The 22,263-nt window shown below is 50.4% G+C and overlaps 1 protein-coding gene across 1 annotated transcript; it reads left to right on the forward strand.

Moving 5' to 3' along the window:
- Positions 1–3,106: 3,106 nt before the first annotated feature.
- On the forward strand, positions 3,107–21,847 carry Sdc4 (syndecan 4). The gene is made up of 5 exons (XM_021660461.2): positions 3,107–3,247; positions 14,998–15,136; positions 16,361–16,407; positions 17,023–17,218; positions 19,864–21,847. Exons 1-5 carry the CDS (start codon positions 3,173–3,175, stop codon positions 20,013–20,015), a joined length of 609 nt encoding a protein of 202 aa, XP_021516136.1. The 5' UTR covers positions 3,107–3,172; the 3' UTR covers positions 20,016–21,847.
- Positions 21,848–22,263: the final 416 nt, after the last annotated feature.

The following is a 22,263-nucleotide window of genomic DNA, read 5'->3' on the forward strand; positions in this document are numbered from 1 at the left end:
CAAAACAAAGAAGAAAGAAAAGAAAGGCTGGCAGTGCATCTCAGGAATAGACACCCGCTTAGTTTGAGTGCCTTCAGTTCACCAGTACCAAATTACTAGTTATGGGCGGAGGATCTTCAGAGATTCACCACTCTGACACGGAATACAGTTTAATGAAGAAGAGGCTTTTATTTAGGCTCTGGCGCCACGTCTACACCGAGACCCCGTGTTTCTCAAGTGTAGCGCCTGGTCACAGTAGCCAGGGGTTTATAAAGGCAAAGAACATGAAGTTAAAACATATGTCCTGCAGGTTATCTCCAGCAAAAACAAGTTACTGTTTACGGAAGCAGATCTCGTGACTCATGATGGTGCATAAACAGGCCACAGGCAACAAAACAACCCTTAGCATTTGGAGGTCCAATTTTGCTTTATAGTTCTCTTAAACACAGTAAATTTTTATTTTTTATTTATTTGGGGATTGGGGGTGGAGACAGGGTTTCTCTGTGTAGTGTTGGCTGTCCTGGACTCACTTTGTAGACCAGGCTGGCCCTGTGCTGGGCGAGATCCTCCTGCCTCCACCTCCCAGAGTGCTGGGATTACAGGTGTGCACCACTGCCCAGCCAGGCTACACACAATCTTTGAAACATCAAACATAATGTTACCTTCACAAACTAAATGTAGCCATCAACATAATGTTACCGTCACAAAATAAATAAACAAACACAAAGAAACCCACTGAAAACCTATCACTTCTGAATCTTCTCACTATACTTTTATTTTTTATGTTCTTAAGATTGTTTATACCAACCTGGTGTGGCCTAGGACTGTAATACCGGCTACTTGGGAAGCTGAGGTACGAGTGTAATGATTAATAGGCTAGCCTGGGCCAATTTAGCCAGATCCTGTCTTGAAACTTAAAACAAACAAGTAAATAAAAAAATAAAAATTTTAAACGTTAAGACCTATTATGTGATAAAAGCACGGCAGATCACTTCCAAATTCCATGTTCGGTAAAATTTCATTGGCGGGTTGAAATCAACCATGGTGGGAGCAATCACACCACAGAAGGCACCAATTAGAACTTCCACTTCTTCTCCTGCTGGGTGAGCTGTGGGTATGGAAAAGTTCCCTCTCAAAAGCTGTTACATTAATAGGGTAGCCGAGAGCTCGTGGTGGTGAGCTCCCACCAAGCCTTCCTTCTAATGAGTTCTCGCCTGACAGCTCGATCAGGCACTCCTTTAGTTCCACAGAAAGCAAAGGTTGTAGTCTGCTTGAGTTGAGAATGACTTTTCTTTTTTTCTGTTTATTTATTTATTTTAGAGACAAGATCTGGTTGTGTAGCTCTGGTCGGCCTAGAACCTGAAATACAGACCAAGGTGTCCTCAAGCTCAGAGATCTGCCTGCCTCTCCTGTGTAACCATACTCACTGAGAATGGGTTCCTTCTCTCTTTCCTTTTCTTTCTTTTTTCTTTTCTTTTTTGAGACAGTCTCTTTACATAGCCCTGGCTGGTCTAGAATTTACTAGGTAGACCAGGCTGGTCTTGAACTCACAGATATCTGCCTGCTCTGCCTCTCACGTACTAGGAATAAAGGCTTGTGCCACCACACCCAGGTCACGAGAGAGAATTTCTTATTCTAGCTAGGGTGATTCATTTATTTTCTCAGTGTCCAATTTTTAGGGAAGTATATTAAAATAGTTGAAAACAATTGTTCACCATTAAGTCTGTGGGGGGAAAAAAAACAAACCATGGTCAGTATTTGAAAGTTGTTTTTCTCTCAAAGCTCTCTGCCACAAGAGACTTTCATTCTTGGAAAATAATTAAGGAATAGACTAAGGGAAGCCAAGGGACAGGACATAGTATGTCCTGCCTGTAATCCCATTTAGTGTGTGTGTGTGTGTGGAGGGGGGACTGACGGGGTGCTGAGTTGGGACACCGTGAGTTAGGGGTTAGCTTAGACAATTCAAAGAGGGGAAGGGGCAGGGGGCACTTTCACCTCAAAAAGGATGTGAATTCATAATATGCCAAGACAGGCCAAAATGCAGTAATTCCGAAATCACGTTATACCCTTAGCACCATGTATCTGTATGTCAAAGACTGATACTTTGATCGACGGACGGTTCTACATTGTCCCCCTCCCGCCCCATCCTGCCTTTAAAAAAAAAAAGCCTGGGTCTCACACTGTAAACTCCGACTGTCCTCTTGCCTAAGTATCTCAAGTGCCAGGATGACAGCCCTTTCCCATCACGTGGGCTAGGTGTCATTCGATCTATTATTAATTCCAACAGTACCTGTGCTTGAGTTCTAAAGAATCTTACCATCACTCACTCCTTTAGGATGATGTTAGAAGCAACGATCTTGGATCCACTGTGGAAGCCGACTTGAGAAAAGAGATAAACTTGCAAACCAGTTTCCAGAGAGATGAAAAAAAAAAAATCCCTTAAAACAGAGGTCCGTCTTCCTGTTTTTTTTTTTTGTTTTGTTTTGTTTTTGTCTGGCCCATTGCTTAAGATGCGTTTTTCCATTTTTAAAACGGGGAGAGGATGACGAGTCAAAAGAACAAGCCTATTTCTTGGCACGTGGGAATTACACAAAATCTACAGTTCGGTTCATAAATCATACTGTTCAGTGCCCGGGCAGGCTCGCGGCTTTGTCTTTCCAGCTGCCTTTGCGCTGGCGCCCTGGGCTGGAATAATTCTGACAGCAGGCCGGGAAAACCCTGGACCATCTCGTAGGTTCAGAGTTGCTAACCAAAACTACCCGAATTCAAGAGCTACTTGGAACACCGTCCCTGATTTCAGAGGGGAACGCACCCGTTTTGAAGACTGGTATAAACAGAAGACCCTTCCCGTTTCTGGGCCTCAGTTTCCCCAGCTATAAAGTGGGGTTAGGCGGTGATCCTCAGGGTTTGGGGGGTGGGGGGGTGGGAGTTGGAATGCCTCTCGGTGGATCTGCTAACTCTCGCAGGCTGCAGCTCCGGGAGCCACAGATCGCGTTCGTGCCAGAGCCCGAGGGCGCGCGGTGGGCGTGTCCCACCAGGGGTTTCCAACTCGTCGTGCGCAGCGCCCCGCAGGCCCAAGCTTTCCCGGGGGAATTCCGGGCGGGGCGGGCGGGCACTGGGGGCGGGGCGGGGCTGCCGCCTATAAGAAGCGCTGCGCGCCTGCTCCGGGCCACTGGTCTGCGCCGTTGGTACCATGGCGCCTTCTCCTCTGCTCGCGCCGCTGCTGCTCCTGCTCCTCGGAGGTTTCCCCGTAGCCCCCGCCGAGTCGGTAGGCGTTAGAAGGATGTCTTAAGGCGGGGGTGGGAGTGTGTGTGTGTGGGTGCCTTCTTTGTTCTCCGAAATTCCCGGGTCCGGAGGGAGAGGGGTGCACCGCGAGCTGCGCCCCACCTCTGGACTCCAAGGCGGGGACAACTTTGTAGGGAAACTTTTCCTCCCGGGTCGCGGCGAGGCTGTCGGGGACTCCTCCACGCGTCGTGCGCCCCTAGCCGGTTACTCTGCGCTCTTGGCCTCAGCCTTGCCGCGGGGCTCCGGGGTGGGACGTGACTAGGTTGGTGTCAGCTCTTCTCCGCACACCCTCACCCCTTCTCTGTGATGCCGGCGCAGGCTCTGCGCGCGGAGTGCCCCTCCTTTCTGGGTGTCCAGAGCAAGCGTCTTGAGTCTGAGATGGCCTGGGGACGAGGTGGGCAGCGTGCGTTCGGGAGTGGAAGAACTTTTGGGCCGGGGAACAGAGGAGAACTGTGTCCTGGCCTTAGTTGTGGCCACAACCTTGCCACTGGCCTGGCAAGGGGCAAGGCCAGCTCCTTCCAAATGTCACCTTCCCCATCCGCAGAACGGATCAAGAGGTGACCCTTTCTGCTTTGGGCTGCCTAGAAAGTTTTGTACTTTATTTCTCCAGAGCAGACTCAAGGGAAAGCTTACGCTTAGCTCCAGGCTAGAGGTTGAGTTACAAGTGTTTTGTGAGAAGGGTTTCTGTTGAAACTGCGCACGGGGAAATTGAGGCACCCGCCTGAGTAGGTGGAAGGAGCTGGAGAAGAGCAGGTCCCAGGGAACCTAAAGAAACCTTTCTTTTTCGGGGTCCCTATGTCAGTTCACGAGGCCCAGGGCGACCTTCAGCTCTGTCTTAGTAAAAGTTTAGGAAGCAAAGTCAGAGGGGGAGTTTGCAGGGCCTGGCAGTTTCTGGGAAGAGGGTGATCTGTCCCAGGAGTTTGGACCATTGGTACCAGTAGTCCCAAGTTTTAGGAGGCATGAGACCTTGGAGTTTAATCATTAATGTTTTGAAAGCCTCTCTCTTTTTTTTTTCTCTGGGCTTACTTAGGGGCAGTTGATTCTGTTCAAGAGCCTCTAGGTGAAAAGTGAGTGGGAGCCTGTGCAACACGCAGCTCAAATACCGAACCCATTGAATGCTGGTTTCTGTTCTAATAGATTTCTGATGGCTTGGAAGCAAATAGGTTTACTTCAAAAAACAAAAACAAACAAAAAAAAACACCTCACGGTTTACTGTTCTTAAACTAGTCGTCCGGCAGGAGAGGTTAAGTAACTTGCTGAAGATCACACAGCCAATAACCGGCTGAGTCAGACTGAAGTTGGTTAGGCAGGCAGGCTTGGAAATGCCTGCTTTTATCTTTTAGGCCCAGTGGCTGCTGTTGGGTCCCAAACATCTGTTGCTATTTGGGGCTGGAAAGCTTCAAGGAATTGTGAGTGGAAGGAACCAGAATAGGAGGGAATGACTTTCCTGTAAAGCGAAGCTATCTTCATGGGAAGATGTCGCTGAGACTGGAGCCCACGCTGGGTGCTTTCCTGTTGCAGTAATTCCAAATGAGCTGCTAAAGAGAATTCTGAAGTCGAATCCCTTGGGGAGGCATCTGAAGGAATGCTGGCTGGGCTGTGTGAGGAAAAAGGACCTAGGAGGTGGCTGAGGTCACCACGTGGTCAGTCACATGCCGTGGGATCTCCCTGCAGGCTGCTAAGCCTGCAGGTGCTTTAGGAGGAGTAGATTGAAATGCCCCTTGTATCAGTCAGAAGGATGTGGTTTGGGGGCGGTTGGTCGGCCTGGTGTTGGGTCACCCGATCTGGCAAGGGGGAGAAGCCAGCCTAAAGCAGCTGCTTCCGGAGGCCTCAGTCTCAATCTCTTGTCCTGACCTCAGCCCCCTCTCCTTCCTGGCTAATGTCATGGGCATGTTGCCTCCAAGTGGGGCACCTGGATTCCGCCTTAGACTGTGGCCGGAAAAATCAGACCGAATCATACTCACAGAAACGAATGATACTATCTGCATTTTCTCTTTCTCTCTCTTTCTCTTTTGGAATTAGAGAAAAAAAAAATGAAGCCTGGGGAGAGGGTTTGGCCAACAGCTGTTATGATTTATTGAATACTTTCTGATAACTGAGTAATTTAGGCACACAGGCATACGAAGTAGCACATGGTGGTTCTGTTACTGTGTCCTCTTTTCCAGATGAAGTATACTGAGAGATTAAATGATAGCATCTTTTAATACGGAGTACGCAGGCAGGCCATCAACTTTTGACAGAGTAGTCACCCTCACGCTAAGAGGGCCTTTCTCCAAATTTTAGGTTTAGTCCAAACACAGATTTGGGGAAGGTGTTTAGCTCAAGCTAAACACCCAGCTGCTCTCTCCTCTGTTTGGCGGGATTGCCATCCTAAACCTGTTCTTCCTGTCCAGCTGGGAGCATTCCCTGATCCGTCTTCCTGCCACTCCCACCCTGGCCCATTAAAGGCAGCCTTGTTTTGGGAAAGGGGTGGGGGGTTGAGGGAATGTGGGCCAGGGTGTTGCTGCCCAGGGGCACAGCCCACTGGCTTGGCACCAATCCCAGGCAGATCTGAGGAAGCATCTCCCATCCACCAGGTGTACTTCAACCTAAAGACATTTATACTCTACCCGAGAATTCTTTGATAGCACAGAAGTGGAGCCTGGGTGCGGAAGCCTAGGGGGGGTTCTAGGACCCATGAGTGGCTGGTGAGGACTCTTGGGACCTCTTGGGAGCCCATAGAGTTACCACACATCCGGGAAAATATTTGGGCCGTGGTTTGGAGAGCTACATGCTATTGGGAAGGGGTCCCTTTGACCTCTCTGGCTTGAGAGGCCTTCTGCAAAATCAAGATGGACCTAGGAGGCTTCAAGAAGAGTTGTCCCCAGACATACTTGAATGTTGGCTTTACTATGGATGCTCTGCCTGAATGTGTGTCTGTGTAGCATGTTAGTGCCCAAGGAGGCCAGGAGAGGGTGTCAGTTTCTCTGGCACTGAAGCTACAGACAGTTGTGAGCTGCTAAGTGGGTGTTGGGAATTGAACCCAGGTCCTTTTATGAGCCACCTCTTCAGGCTTCTGATACTTGATTAATATTTATGCACTAACTATTCAAAAGGAGCTATTGGAGACCTCAAGACATCTAAGGCATTCCCTCCAGGAAATGAAAACACACCCCCAAATTCTGGGAAGAGAGAGCCCCACCCAGCCACACATGGGCCAGACTATTCCTTCTGGTGAAACACCTGCCTTTCCCATGGGCAGTGTTTGCATGAATTCACTCACAGACCGAACTTGGTTCTAAAGGTGCTCCGAAGTTAGTGTCTCTAGTTTGGTACCGCAGGGTAGGTATTTTTATCTCCCTTTTCACAGAAAACTGATGCTCAAAGGAATGTGGTGTTTTGCCAAGATCAGGAACCAGGTCTGACTGGGAATGCAAGGTGTCTGTTTAGATTGTCCTCCAGATTGCATTCTAGATGATGGTGACATTGGATAACCTTGGGACCTACTGCGTTACTAGCAAAAATACTTCGTGTCTAGAGCTCAGCGTCCTATCTCCAAAATGAGACTGGACCGTTGCCATCCGAGCGTCCTTCCCGCTCCACAACCCAGTAGGGAGGGGAAGGGGAGTTCTCTTGGCTTCTTTGGTAGACTCTAAACAAGTCCTTGTCTCAGAAGAGAAGTGGGGTGGACATTCAGCTCCTGGCATCCCCAGTGCCTAGGAACAAGAGGCTTTTTCCAAGGACCTGGAGTGCTGGTCTGGTCTGAATGAGGAGCTGGGGAGCTGGGCTCCCCGTTGGAAGGGTTTGGCCCCTAGCTGTTCTCTCAGCCTCCTGGACTGGATGAGTTGGTGTGATTTCCAAACGAATGCTTAAAAGTAGGGGAATGGGATGGTCTGGGCTCTGTGAGTCACTGTGTGTTAGTTACTACAGCCTCTGCCTGAGTCACCCACTTCCCATCAGTCTCTTGGCTAATAAGATGCAAAGCCCTGTGGTAGGAATGTTGAAATGGGTGTGAAGGTTTGAGGGGTCTTGTTTGTTTTATTCTGTTTGTTTTATCTTGTCCTTTGGGAGTCAGCATCAGTGTCCACAGCCTTTGAACATTCACACTTTGACCCCAGAAAGAGGTAGAGAGCAGGTCCAACACTGGTACAGCCCTGCACACACAACCCCCACCCCAAAAGAAACACTGAGGCTTCAATTGGTCTGAATCTATAGAGCCAAGCTAGTATTATTCGGTACTATTTGCACTAGCATTTCTGTGACATTTCTGGGGCTGTAGAAGGGTTACAAGATTAATAATGTGTGACATTGGGCATGCTTTTTAACTTCCTGTTTCCTTGAGGCTCAGAATTCAATTCTCTAGCACCAATAAGCAAGTAAACAAATAATAAATTAAAGAAAAAAAAAAGATGGTGTGGAGAGGCTTGACCTTGATGAGCTTGCAAATGAGACTCAAATCATAGCTCCCAAGTAGTGGAACCGGAGGCATTCCTCAGTGACCGTTTCCTGACTTGCTTAGGACCTCTCTCCTCCCCCACATCTGGTCCTTTAGCTGCCAGGTAGGTAGGGAGGCACCCAGGGGTGGAGCCGATCGAGTCCAAATCTTATATTTGTTTATCTTCGAAGTGGGCTGTTTGCAGGTTATCAGATGGGTTTATATTTAAACAAGAACCAGTTCCTGGCAGCCCCACCTCTCCTCACAGGATCTGCAGGTGTCCCAGGTAGCCTTCAGGGAGGGGGGGAAGGAGCCGGGAGTTTACAAGGGTACCAGATCTCAGGACACAGTTCAGGCTAAGACTTGCACCACTTTCCCCTTTTGGAGGGGCCGTCTCGAGGCAGCTGAGTGCCTACAGGTAGTTCTGCGATTTGGTTTGGTGGACAAGCAAAGGCATCGTTCTCTGTATAGGCGCTTTTTCTGCATCATGCACTAGAGACTGGGAAGAAGATGTATGTGGGCCACTGGGGTGTGATTTAACCCTAGAAAGACTCTCAGCTTGTGGAGCTGGTTTGTTATTAACCCACTGGTGACCTTTGGGCACACGGTCGTTTCTTGCAGACCTCTGTGGTGTCTGCCAGAGGCTGGGAAACTGGAAATGTGGGTACACTATACAGGGCATAAAATCTCTGGGTCTCTGCCCCAGCTCTGCCACTCACCCAGGGACACACACAGTGAGTTAATAAGTCACTTTGTGGATGTGAGAGGCCCAGTGTCCTCTATAAAACACCTGTGTCACTTGAGGGCCATAATAGTTGTTTAGCAAACTTGTAAATTGTTGGCTTCAGTTGACTTTATTATTAGTGACTAGACAAGGGCGCCTATCTTGGCCAGAGGTTGGCTTCAGGAAGTGTAAATGGACTAGTGTAATTTTTGGGAGTTCAGAACCTTTATCTCAGGGCTCAAGAAGTCAGAAGATCACTGATTTTTTTTTTCCCCTATAGAGTCTCATGTGGCCTAGCCTGGCTTTGAATTCCCTGTGTAGGTGAGGTTGGCTTTAAATTCCTGATCCTCTTGCCTCTATGTCCTAAGTACTGAGATTACAGCCATGGGCCACCACAGCCAGCCACCTTTGACCTTTTACAGCTGTCACTTGTCTTCTCTGCTTCTTCCCCTGCAGTGTTTGGTTTCTTCCCAGCTCTACCTTGAGTTCTACCCTCTTACTGAAGGTTCTTCACCCTTCGCTCTATGCCTGCCCCTTCCCCCGTTTTCCTAGTATAGGGAGTTGGCTGCCCCAGTTTTCTCTGGCAGAGGAGAGGCTGCTGATCAGGTGACTCCCAGGGTAATGGAAAGGGAGGCAGGGAGAGGCTGGTGTGTATGGAAACAGTGACTGGGTGAAGCCGGGCTGTAATGGCCTAACCTGTGGGGACTGGCCACACGGCTCCAACCTCTGGGCCGAAAGCAAATGGCTGGACCGGGTGCTTAGAGTGGGGACACTCCTTGCCTCTGGGGAAGCCCAGCTCGGAGATGTTTGAGACAGTCTGGCCTGGTCTGGAGTGCTGGCTTCCCCAGTGTTGGGGGAGGTTCGGGGGGGGTCCTATAAGCTAGGTTCTGGTAGATCGAAACCGTTGCAACATGGCTGCAGAGTAGACCCTGGACTCTGCCCTCAGAACACAGGAGGCTTGTTTGCATCCCAAGAGTCTCCTGGCTGGCTGCGGATAGATCCAGCAGGGATTTTGGATCTGCTGCCTAGATTACAAGCCAAAGCTTCAATGCACCTCTGTCTCTGAGGCCTTGAGGGAGGCAGTCCCTCCCAGCTGTCTCCACTGGTAATCGGAGCAATGCCCAATTTGGTAACCAGGCCCTCGAACAGAGGGAGGCTTGTCTTTTTGAGACGTTTTACAGGTGGGGAAACCAAGGCCCAGAAAGGCAATCTACCACCCAAGACCACCTAGGTAGTTAGGAGAGTACTGGATTGGTCCCTGGAAGTTTGTCCAGAGGGCTCCTGACCAGTCCCCCCTCATTCCTGACTGGTACCCCATGACCGTAAAGTTCTTGTGGGAATGGGCTGCACTGGGGCTTGGTGAAAAGCGGGCTGTGGACTGTGCCAGGCCTGGCTCTCTGCTGGGTGATTGTGTTCAGAGTAACTTGACCTTGAAATGGGCAGAGCCGATATTTGAACCCCCACTCCACCCCCACCCCCCCAAACCTTCCTTAACCCTTTCAGGTACCAGGGCATCAGACTGAACATGGATATGTGATTTCTTTTTGCCCTTTAGATTCGTTGTTGTTGTCATTGTCCACCCCCCACCCCCCCAAGGCAGGCCAGGAATAGAGGATCTAGGTCACAAGAAGAACTTCAGATGTCTTTAGTTAGTGCCCTCCGTTACTTCTGGAAAAATACAGGTTTCCTCTGTCTCCTTTTGCTTGGGATAATGTGCTCAGAACTTAGGTTGGGCGGGTTTCTACCTACCCATCCCTGAGTCTGAAGAAGCTGACCTTTGCTTTGGGCACCTCAGGTCTCAAGCAGGAGCAGAAGCATGGCTGTCATGTCATAGCCCTCTCTGGCTTGCAGAAGCACCACCCACCTGATGGCCAGGACCTCCATCCACAGCCCTGCAGCTGCTGCACGTTCCCTCGTCGGCCCATTGTGCGTTCATCTCCCCTGTCCAGCGGGAAAGTGGGTGGGGTTTGGTAATGACCATTGTGTATCGAGCACCTGCCATCCACCAGGTCACCTGCTGGCTAGGGTTGTGCACGTGGTGGCCAGGTTTCCCGTGATCTCCCATCACTCTGCTAGGTGCCTACCAGCCCCGATTACGAAAGAGGAAACTGAGGACTCTTGAGCCAGAATAAACTTTTCCTAGACCGATGGTAGGACTATGATTTGTGTTTGGCTCTTGCCCACTGTAGGAAATGGGGTTGGTGGAGCTCCAGAGCCACTAAGGGGAGTCGAGCAATTGGTGCCCATGCGTGTTCCCTTGCTCCTCAACTCGCTTGCCGCACTATGATCCTTATGGTCTCTTCCTCAGAGCATGGTAGGTGTGGCCTTGACCCTGCCTTCTCTAGGGAGGAGGCAGCTAGGAGGCTGTCATTAGCCCACAGTTAACCAAGCCCTGACCCTGAACTCCTCCCTGGTGCTCCAGCCAAGTTTCTGTTCCTTTGTGGAAGCAGTATCACTTTTACCTTTGTTTTTTCTTGGGCAAGGGAAGGGTGCCCCAGCTTGGCCAGTGTGCTGTGGGCTTTCTGCTTAGGCTGAAGGTGAAGGGTGGGAGACTGGCTGTGTTTAGGCCTGGAGAAAGATTGGGTCTGAGCCCGGTGTTGTTCCTTCCTTGCTGTGACACCCAAAGGAATGACTCACCTGTAGACCAGGTGGAACACTTCATAACGATGTTGAGTGGAGTAAATGACCGTATGCAGAGGAGGAGCCTGACAGATAGGGGATATTTCTGTCCGTCACCCCAGTCTCCATGCTTTTCCTGGGGTGACGGGCATTGCAGGACTTTGGGATATGATCAGTTGTTTCTAATTCTAGTTTCATGCAATGTCCTGTGTGTTTGCTGAGAATGCTGGGGACAGCCAAGGCTCTGGCAAGGGAGCAGGAAGTGAGAGAGCTAGGTTGTTAAGCCCAGCCATGCTGCTAGCTGCCTGGCTGACCTTGGCAAAGTAATCTGTCTCAGAGGTCATAAAAAAGACCGTTAGGCTCAGTTAGGCTCAGTGGCCTCAGGTGCCTTCTGCCGGCAGGTGTTAACGTGAGTAAAAGTGCGCCTACATCCTGGATGGTTAGAGAAAGAATCCAGAACCTCTAGTTGTCAGCACAGATTCAGGTGTGGTGTCTACCACCAGGTACAGGGCCAGCACGAGCCTTTGTACCCTGTTCATCAACTTCCTGCTGTGTGTTTGTGAAAGGGACAAAGGTGAGACCTGAGGACCCAGAGGGTATACACGGAGAGGACGCGTGTTTCTGGGCAGGGTTGGGGTGAACTGAGGTGAACAGATCAACCACATCTGTAGTCAGGAGCAGGGCTGGGTCCCCCTCTGGTCAGGGCTGGGTCAGCCTGCTGGGTGGCCTGGTTTTCCAAAGCCACCCCAGACTACTGAATGGAGCTTGTTTGAAAAGAGAGTGGGGGAAGGAGAGGCTGTTGATACCTTCTCAGCCATACAAACAAACAAACCATTGCTCCCAGTCCCTTTGGGCTTGGTTCTGTCTTGTCCTCAATGGCTCCAGCCCGCTTGGGAGCTTTTCTCTCACGTTTTAAGAGATTGTGAGCAGAGGAGGAACCAGAAAGAGGGGCCGAGAGAGGTGCCTTCTGAGCTCCGGGAGGCTGAATTTCTCATGTCTCTTCACCTGTTGGAGAATGAACTCCTCTTGGAGAGCTTTCCAACCCCAGGAGCTGATCCTGGCTGTGCCCTGGATTCCAGTGTGATCTCAGACTAATTGTTCTTTTCCTCTGGAAGATGACGGGTAGGGGGCTGGGCACCCTGTCAAAACTCCTTTAATCCCAGTATGGAAGAGGCAGATGCCAGATTCTTGAGGCTACGTAAGGAGTGTCAGGCCAATCAAGGCTACCTAGTGAGAGAGCCTGTCTCAAAAATAAGGGGTAGGGGAGCTAGGTGTTTCAAACAGGGCTGGACTTGGAATAAATCTTGGTTTTAGCCTCAGTTCCCCTCCCCACCACCCACAGGCTGGCCTCCAACTTAACAGAGAACCGCCTGCCTCTGCCTCCCTGAGTGCTAGGATTACAGGGATGCACCCCTGCATCGGGCTTCAGCCTCAGCTTTACCACAGTCAGATCTTTACAGCTTTCTTGGCCCTTATGTCTGTGATAGAAGATTGGGATAATAACTAACAGCCAGTGAACATGCTTATCTCCAATCTCCTGGGTTGTTTTGAAACACCCGGAACACTTTCACATACTAAGGTGTATGACTTACATTCCAAGGCTCCTTCCTAGGGGTGAGGTGTGGTAGGTCAGAGACCAGAGCTGGAATCCCAAGTCCCATGCAAAGGACCTCCAGTTCTGTCCTGAGGAGTTCGAACTTTAACATCCCGTGATCAGTCTGTGAGGCTTTGGTAGTCAAAGTATGTATACCTGCTTTCCTGCCTCTTGTGTTTTTCTTCCCTTAACCCCCACTCCTGGCTGGATTAGACACACCCACTTAGGGTTCCTGTCTAGCCTAGGGCAGTCCAGTAGCTCTAAGCACAGACATACTTCTGTGTCTGTGGCTAGAAGCCCAGGTGATCTCACACCCGGCTGCTAGCCTCATTGGTCACTTTCTGCTTGTGTGACCTTTGAGAAATGATTTTGCCTTTCTGAGCCTTGGTTTCCACCCTTGCCAAAAGGGTCTGCGTCATCCCAAGTGCGTGCATGTTAAGGCCTGGCACACTGTAAGCCATGGAGGTCTTGCTGTTTCGGATTTTGAGCCCTAGGGAATTTGTAAGCGAGGGTGGGGGGGAGGGGGAGGAGGGTCTTGCCTAATGTCCAGGGCTCTTGTACAACCATGGAGAAAGCCCTCTCACTGTGCTGCCAAGCCAAAGCCACAGGCACGGGCCCAGCGCGGGGGCTGGAATTCCAGTACCAGCAGCCCCACAGCTCCTGATTCCGGAGTCATGAAGTCATCCCTAAGCAGGGCTTAACCCCTGCTGGCTCCCCACTCCCACGCATACCAAGCACTCTGCATTGATTTCCCCCCCACCCCCACCCAGAGAGCAATGCCTCCCCAATTTCCTTCCACCTCCCTTCCCCATAATCTAGTTTCCTGAGCCACGGGGGTGGATAGAAGGCACAGTTCTCTCCTGCCACCTTCCCCCACCCGAAGCCTATGGGAGAGTGGAGGAGGAGCAGAGCCTGTTCTATAAGCTGCTCCCCTGCCACTCAATCTTTTAGGGTAGACCGGCACTCCTTCTCACTATCCCCCTGCACACCTTCTCACTATCCCCCGCTGTGTCAGTGTGGCCTTGGTTGGATGAAGAACATCCTGGAGCCGTCAAAAACAGACCTGGGCACTTTCTACCCTAAGTTTTGTGTGGCTAATTCTTTGTGTGGCCTTAGGGTAGTCACTACCTTATTTCTGGTTTGAATTGTCGTTAAGAATTCTGTGAAAGGGAACAGGGCCTCCCCGGATCTGAATGCCTAGCTCATATTCTGAGCTTCCAGGCAGGGCCTGTAGTCCTGGGGACTGGAGGAGGGGAGGCTAGGAACAGTGACCTTTGCACCTGGTTGTTGTTTACAAGAACAACGCTTAGACCAGAGAGGAGCGGAAGGGGCAGTGAGCACCTCAGTGCACCCTAGGCCCCAGGTGTCTTTATACCCAGCTGGGCTAGGAGACAGCGTTAGGGAGGGGCCAGAATAAGTGGTGTTTGAGGGGGCTTCGTAAGAGACTTCCCGGGTGCCGAGTGAACTCTCTGCAGGATGGGGCTGAGTGACATGGTCTGCAGGAGCAAGAATCTACAGAGTCTTTATGCCCTGCCCGGAGCTGGCAGAGGAAGAGAGAAATCCATGAACTCGAGAGTGTGAGCCTTTTGAGTCACCAGGTCTGAGCTGTGCTCTGTGGCTGTCTTGGGGTGTGAGTGAGCCTGCCCTGCCTGTCTCGGTGCAATCTGACTCAGTTGGGGAACGTGCTCTGACTGGGCAGGCCCGGAGCTGGTAGCCACTCCCTTCCATCTGAAAATCAGCTGCTGTCGTCGTGGGACCCTGGCCTGGGCCTGCCTGTGTGCGTGGAATCCTCTAGCCCGAAGTCAGGTGGACCTGAATGCAGTCCTCCCTCCCACCTGTCCCTTGGGCCACCAAGAGAATGATTTTATAGCCTTTTGTGCCCAGTGTCTTTCGTTGTAAAACGAATTAATAACAAGTTATTGTAAGCAGCCTGAGATGCTTCAGGTGGCTCAGTAAATGATACCTAAAAATACTAATAACTTATTTGTTACCACTTGAGATATTTTTATTAACCCAGAATGGTAGAGAGACTTGCATGGGGGGGGGGGGGGCGGCACAAGCCATTAATCCCAGTACTTCAGGAGGCAGAGGCAGGTAGATCTCTATGTGAGTTTGAGGCCAGCCTGGTCTACAGAGTGAGTTCCAGGACAGCCAAGGCTACACAGAGAAACCCTGTTTGAGAGAGAGAGAGAGAGAGAGAGAGAGAGAGAGAGAGAGAGAGACTTGCACAGGGTTACACAGCAGGGTGGGGTACAGGACCCAAGATTTCTGATCCGGCCCTTTCATCCTGCTTCACTTTGGTTCTAGGATGTCCAGAAGGAGGGGTTTGGAGCTTTTGGATGATGATGATGATGATTTTTTTTTTTTTTTAAATCTTCCTAGATTCGAGAGACTGAGGTCATAGACCCCCAGGATCTCCTGGAAGGCAGATACTTCTCTGGAGCCCTTCCGGATGATGAAGATGCTGGGGTCTTCGGGCAGGGGTCAGATGACTTTGAGCTGTCGGGCTCCGGAGATTTCGGTATGGGTGTGCTTGGGCAGGCTGGGGGACCCTGGGCTGCAGGGAAGTGGGGCCCCAACAGTAAGAGACTTGGGTTTTAGTGGAGATTTTCCCAAGGTGCTTCCTCCTCCCCCTCGAAAGGGGAAACTGAAGTAACATTTTTTTTTTCCCACCCCCGGGGTCTCTGAGGAGAGTTGTAAACATCTTTGAATTCACTGTTTTCTTGAGTTTGCCGGCACCAGCCTGAACCTGTCCGCTAGGCTCCTCCCTCTGGTGGAGGGTTGAGGGAGGACCCCTGAGTGCCCCTCCTCCTTGGAAAGGAAAAGTACTGGCTCAGAAAAAGGGGGTGGAGTAGGAGGTGCGTGTGTGAGCTGTGATGTGGACAGGGGAGCGGAAATAAGCCCTTGTTTCAGATGAGATGGGGACGGAGGTTTCTTGGGGTGTGACCAGGTGTCAGGGCCGTCTGTCGTGGCCTCTGACTTTCTGGCCTTTGGATCAGACAGCTGCTAAAACAAGTGTTGGAAGGGTTGTGAATCCCTGTAGTGGACTGAACCGAGTTAGAACTAACTCTAAGCACCTACCGTGCACTGGAAATTTTAGAAGTAAGTACTGTGAGGCGCATTTATGTTTTAGGACAGCCTGCTAAGGGTTGCCCCAGACTAGCTAGAAAACTCTTTGTCTCCTGTGGTTTAATTTTGTGTTGCATTTAGCATCACAATTAACTGCTTCCTTCCCAAAGGTCAAGCTCCCTGCAGAGATTGTTCAGATGTAATTGTTCAAAGGTAAATTCAAGTTAATTTGGCCCAAGGCTGGTCAGTCCTCTCAGATAGAGATTGAGCCAGGGCCCTGTGCCAAGTGCTCTACCACTGAGCTTCTTCCTCTGCAGCTTTCAGCGTTTGAGACAGGCTCTTCCGGTGTGGTACTTGCCGGTCTTCAGGTCCTCGTCAAGTAGTCTTAAACTTCTGGTGTTCTGGGATTTCAGACGTGTGCCCCTCCGTCCAGGGACCTTGTACTTTTTAACCAGTGTCCGCACACCGCTGTTGCCTAGGGATCCGTACTTGACGTAGTGAGGGTTCAGAGCCTGAAAAGCACCCGGCAGCTTTGTGTCTTACCGGTGTACTTACTGCAGCTGGCGTCCCAGGAGTCTCGTGTTTCAGGCTGGGGGACTTGGGAGTTAGGACTCCGGTTAGACTAGCCACAGCTGAACGGCCTCATGTTCACACAACCATTCTTCGAACCTTGCAGATGACACAGAGGAACCCAGGACCTTCCCTGAAGTGATCCAGCCCTTGGTGAGTGCTGCTCCACGCCCCTTTGGTCTCCTCCCTTTGCTCTTCCACGACACACTTACTGAGAGGGCTGGTGAACACAGCCCTGTGAATAAATAACAGGATTTCGTTCTGTAGGACGACTTTTGTATTGGGGCGCTGAGCTCATTTTGGGACAGGCATGGGCAGGTCGGGGAGGCCACTCTCCCTGGAGAAGACTGTCAACCCCAGCCTCTTTCTTGTGCATTGGCAGCTGTTTGCCAGCACTGCCTTCAAGTTGCACGTGCATTTCTGTGCCCTCAAAGGGGTCCTGTGTTCCTGCACCATCTAACACCTCTCGTTTTTACAGCTGCATACCGTTCCTTTTATTGATGAAATGATTGTCAGTAAACTTTGGCTATCCTAGAGGTTAAACGCTCAACATGCCTGGCACAACCCACGCCTTCCTGGAGGGCAAGGGGGCATTGCCACGCCAACTTGTAGTGGTTACTCCAGCATATTCGTGCCAGGGTGTGTGAGAGCTGCCGCTCCCCACACCCCGGGCTTGTGCTGTCTCCGAATCTCATCTTCTTGTGTCCCCTTCCTCCTAGCTTCCTCTTCAGAGGTGCTCAGTGCTCCTCCCCCTTCTTTCCCTTTCAGGTGCCAATAAATAACCACATCCCTGAGAAGCCGCAGCCTGGGATCCGTGTCCCCTCAGAACCCAAGGAACTGGAGGAGAACGAAGTCATCCCCAAGAGGGTTCCCCCCGAAGTGGGGAATGATATTTCCAACAAAGTGTCCATGTCCAGCACTGCCCAGGACGGCAACATTTTTGAGAGAACTGAGGTCTTGGCAGGTAAGGCTCCTTCCTTCTCACAGGTCTCTGTGAAGAGGGAAGCAGACAGGAGTTTCTTTAGCCTTCTACCTTTGCCTTGGGGCATCTAAGGGCTTTATCTCCCTTCTTGGGGTGGTTGGGAGCAAGAATCAAATGCATATCAAAGGCTTCTAAAAAATAGAAAAGGAATTGTTTCCCAGCTATTATTTATTGCCTTTCCTCTTTCCGAGTTTGGCGTCCGGAGTTAATTATTTAAGGGTTAATTTCCCTTGAAAGCCTGGAGGCCCCTTGGGAATTAGATTGGCTCCCCTTTCTCCGGCTTATCTCTTGATAGCCGGATGACCTTGGCAGGGACGCTCTTGAACAGTCTGCCTCTGTAAAATGGGAATGATGTTACCCTCCTCCTTGAGTTAGCGCAGGAAAGATGAAATATGAAATTTCTTTGTAAATTGCTAAAGAGCTGTTCTGTTCCTGTTATCGTTATAGGGTGTTTTTATGTTACAGAATTCTGTAACCTAAAATGAGGACATTCCCTGGTGCTGCTGCTCTGCTTTAGGCTTTAGGAGGGACTGTGTCAAGCTTGGCTGGGGGCATCAGTTGTGGTGTCACTTTTGTTCTGTCAGCTGGCGGGGGCGGGGGGGGGGCAAGTCTCCACACCAGGTTGTCAGGAAGGCTCAAACTTTGCAGTTAGGCAATCTGGGTGGACCGGCTGGTGAAGAGGTGTTGGTACTGCAGGCCCCTGCTAGGCACTTCCTGTCTCCTGAGAGCCAGGTGGGACAGAGGAAGCTGAGGCTTAAATGAATAGCCCTGTGCCCTTATGCTACGGTCGTATCTCCCTCCATCCTTTACCTGTTCAGGATCACACTTTCCTTGTCTTGTGGACCTGGTGATGTGGCTTTGAAGCACTGCCCCGCCTCTGGTCCCCTGTCTGCATTCATTCATTCTGCTTTTTCTTTATCAGTCTGGGTGACTGTCATAGCAAGGCCCTTAGAAACCATTAAGCAGTAGAAGCTTTGTGGAAAGAACTGTTCTGTCCCCCTTCAACCGCAGAGTTTCACTCTCGGTGAATTTTAGACGTGCTGTCTACAGGTTTTATTTACATTTGTGGAGTTTTAGTTCCGTTCAGTAGGCTTTTTCTTGTGGGGAGACTTGCGTGCCCTGCTCTGGCTCATGCAGCAAGAGAAGAGCTAATGCCAGGTCATCCCTTTACTCTTCTACTTCACAGTCACACCAGTGTAAGCTCTTTCCTAGAAAGAATCTGTTTCTCTAGCTCCTGTGACCTCACCGTGGAAGGGACAGTGGAGGCTGAAATGACAGCTGAAAACATACCCTCCGTTTCAGTAGCTTTTAAGTGGCACCTAGGAGAGTGTTTCATGTGGTCCCAGTGCACTCACAGACCCCCCTCCCCTCCCCCCCCAGCAGCCTGAACTGGAACCTAAATAGCTTGGTCAGGTCAAAGAGCCAGCACATGGTGAGCTCGGTGTTCAGTTGGCATCTGAAGCTGTGGCTGGTCCTTGCTCCCCTTGCAGGGTCTCTCAGCATAGGTGAAGGGTCTGAAGGAGGAATGGAGGGAGGGATGCTGAGGACGGAAAGGAGGTAGCTGCCGGATAGTTAGTGCCTACACTTTTCTGCTACCTCGGCAGCATTTTTTTTTTTTGGTGTTTTTGTTGTTCGTTCGTTTGGTAGAAAAACCTCTTGGTTCTTCTGTCTGCTGCGCTCCAGTTTCTGTATATGTGTGGTGTGTGAGGGATGGGAAGTTAATCTTCTTAGCCTGGGTAAGACCGAATTAGGAGATTGAATCTGCAACAGGAAGGATTCTGTCCCTGCCCCTAGCAGAAATGAGTCATTCAGGCCACCTGGCGTGGTGGATATAGCCAGATGCTCACCCCAGAGGAAAGCCTACCTCTGCCTGCCCCCCAGCCTGGTGCTCTTCACCGAGCTGGACCGAGAATGCCATTTTCTAAGTCCTTACTGTTCCACAGGCCTAGGTCAGGGTGGTGAGGAACACAAGAAGTCTATAGAGGTTTACAGCTCAGGAGGCTTGAGCATCCGAATGGCATCAGGGCACTTTAAGTAGACTCACTTATTTCAGTCTGTAGGGGAAAATACGAGGAAGGTTCTCCCATATCACAACGGGAGAAACTTGCCTCATCAGGCATCAGTAGGTGAGGAGAGTTTGAGGTTCGAGGAGAAGCCAGTGGGAACCAGTGTCTTCAGACGTGGGAGCGCAAACCACGATAATGGGTAATTGTTTGTCCCAGAACAGTGTGGACATTTTTCTGCGTGTTGGCTTGTCTGTGGATGCGTGGGTGTAGGTGGACCTATGCACACAGGGAAAGGTGGTAAGGATGAAAGTGTCTCCGTGGGTTGCTGCATCCTGCCATTCCTCTTGTTCCCGGCCTAATGCGGACTTGGTGCTGGAGAGTCTGCGTGACATTTGGAATGAGCCTGAGCTTTGGACTAGGGAAGATGAAGGATGAAAGAGCGGTCTTACTAGCTAGCAGTCATTCCGTCATAGGGAAGTCATGAAGGTCAAAGCTAATGAGGTTGCGTACAGGATGTGGTCACAGGGAGATTGTCTGACAGATGCTGGGAGGGAGCGCACGCGGGCCCTGAGGCCCCGGTGCGCGCCACTCAGCCTCACCTCTCGCTCTCCTCCTCTCCAGCTCTGATCGTGGGCGGCGTGGTAGGCATCCTCTTCGCCGTTTTCCTGATCCTGCTGCTGGTGTACAGAATGAAGAAGAAAGACGAAGGCAGTTACGACCTGGGCAAGAAACCCATCTACAAAAAAGCCCCCACCAACGAGTTCTACGCGTGAAGCGTCCCATGAGTGCTGCTTGGACTGACCGGGGAGAGGAGTCAGAGGATGGTGGATGGTGGGCGTTGGCAGAGGGAGGGCACGTTAATGCCAACTTGGCATCTGCATGTCTCGTCACCTTCTGGTCTCAGAAGAGATTAGGATCTACTGTGCTGACTCACGTTGAATTGCCGGGGAGGGGGTGGTCTCTGTTGCCTTGGCAGAAAAATGGGACTGATTTTTCCCTTTCTGAAGGCAAGTGTGGGATTGGGTCTTTTTTTTTTTTTCCTCTCTGCACCCCCCTCCCCCCCAATTTCCAGAGTAGGAATATAGGACCAGTTTACAGCCTGTACTGAACATGCCTCACCTATGACTGCCTTGATTTTCGAGGCAAAGGGGTTACTGTGCCTTCCACATGCTTTTCCTGTCCATGTGTCGGGGCACAAGGAGCTAGAACCCTGTGTGTCTTGAGATGTGTCCACTCATGCTCATGCTACAAGGAGTCTCTGTGATATGCCTTGGGCCATCCTAGGCTTAGTAACTTTGGAACTAAACCTTTTTTTTTTTTTTTTTTAATCTGGGGAGGGTGGGGTGAAGTGCTGAAAGCTCATGCTGAAAAGTGTTTGCAGAAGATTTGTAAAACTAATTTTTTTTTTAATGGTTCATTCCTTTATGCAAGTGTCCGTGCTTGGGCTCAGAGTGTGGGGATGTGCAGGTGTTCTCTCGAGAACGTTTCCATTGCACCAGCTGAGTTTGTGTTCCGTGGTTTTTATGTTTTGTTTGTTTTTTCAAATGAGAGAAGAATTGAAGATAAGATTTTTATTAATTCTTTTATTTTTTTTTTTTTTACTATTTATAGCTTCAGACAGGGCTGCTTTTTCTCCATCTTCCTTTCTTTACTGTATCTCCCTCGCCCCCCCCCCGCAACACCATTTTTTAAGAAATGTTCTGCACTCTTGTTTATGACCTTGGCCCTTTCTGAAGTTGCTTTGTCCAAGAAGTAGCTACAGTGTTCTAGCTGATTGCAGAATATAATGTAGGGGATAGTGGGATATTCGTGTATGTATTCGTGTAATATATTATCCTTACTTGGTTCTAGAAGAATAGATAAATATATTTTTTTAGGATATAGAATGATATTACAGGTTTCATGTTGGCTGGGTGGCTGCGTGACTGAATTTTCATGTGGCTAGGGTGTCGCCCCCTTCTCTTGCCCTGTTTTCTGGTGCCTTCTTTCAATTGAGCTCTGGAATAGTTGAGGGTACCGGACTCTTAAGCCTCATTCTGCCGTCTGCTGGGGTCCCGGCAGAGGAGTGCCTGCTGGGTTTGCTCTCTCCAGGCTCTCTAGGTGCACGATCCAATACATTGGCCGTGCGCGTGCGTGGCTTTATTAATTCGCTCACTTCAGATTGCGAGGTTAGAAATCCATTCCTCAGTTGTACCGGCCACAATTTGAGTGCTCGCTCACCATCCGCTGGGTACATTGCTGAGAGATTTAAGCTGGCTTAGCAGGTTAACATTCAGCTCTGCTTGTATCCTGGGGCAAGGAAAGGGGACCAGGAGGAGGAGGAGAAGAAGGCCCCAATGAGTCCTGTCATCTGGGACTCTCCCTCTTATAGAGGAGAGATGTTGTGACTTACAGGGTCTGGGGTGTGGGGGGATGGGCAGATCATACCACCCCCTCAGCCATACCCTGCACCTGTGAGCTCCCATCACCACCTCAGTGCAGGGTCCCAGCTGGCTGGGTCCTCTTCCAGCCTTGGTGCCTGTACCTTTTCTGTGCCCCCTGCCTCACGCTGTCATCTGTTACTGATTTTTTTTTATAAGAAGATAATAAAACCTGGTACTTTCTAGATTGTCGGCTTGTCATTTTATTTTATTTTATTACTTTTGGTTTTTTAAGACAGTTTTTCTGTGTAGCCCTGGCTGCCCTGGAAATTCACTCTGTAGACCAGGCTGGCCTTGAACTCAGAGATTCACCTGCCTCTGCCTCCATATTGCTAGGATTAAGGACGTGTGCCACCATGCCTAATGGCAGTTTAAAGGTTCTTAAAAAGGCAGTCATCCCTTTTGGGACGTATACCCCTTGAACTCAGTGAAGTCTGAGAAACCGTTCGGGGTGCCAGACGTAGGGACGGACATGGGTTGCGGCAGGGCCTTGGTGGAAGTAAGGAAAGATGCCAGCACACACACCTGCTGCTCTGAACAGCACATTCTGTCTCTCTCCATGTTTTCATTAAGCAGCTACAGGTTTAAAAACAAAAGAATC

This window comes from Meriones unguiculatus, chromosome 4 (genome assembly GCF_030254825.1).
Source record: "Meriones unguiculatus strain TT.TT164.6M chromosome 4, Bangor_MerUng_6.1, whole genome shotgun sequence".
NCBI lineage: Eukaryota > Metazoa > Chordata > Mammalia > Rodentia > Muridae > Meriones > Meriones unguiculatus.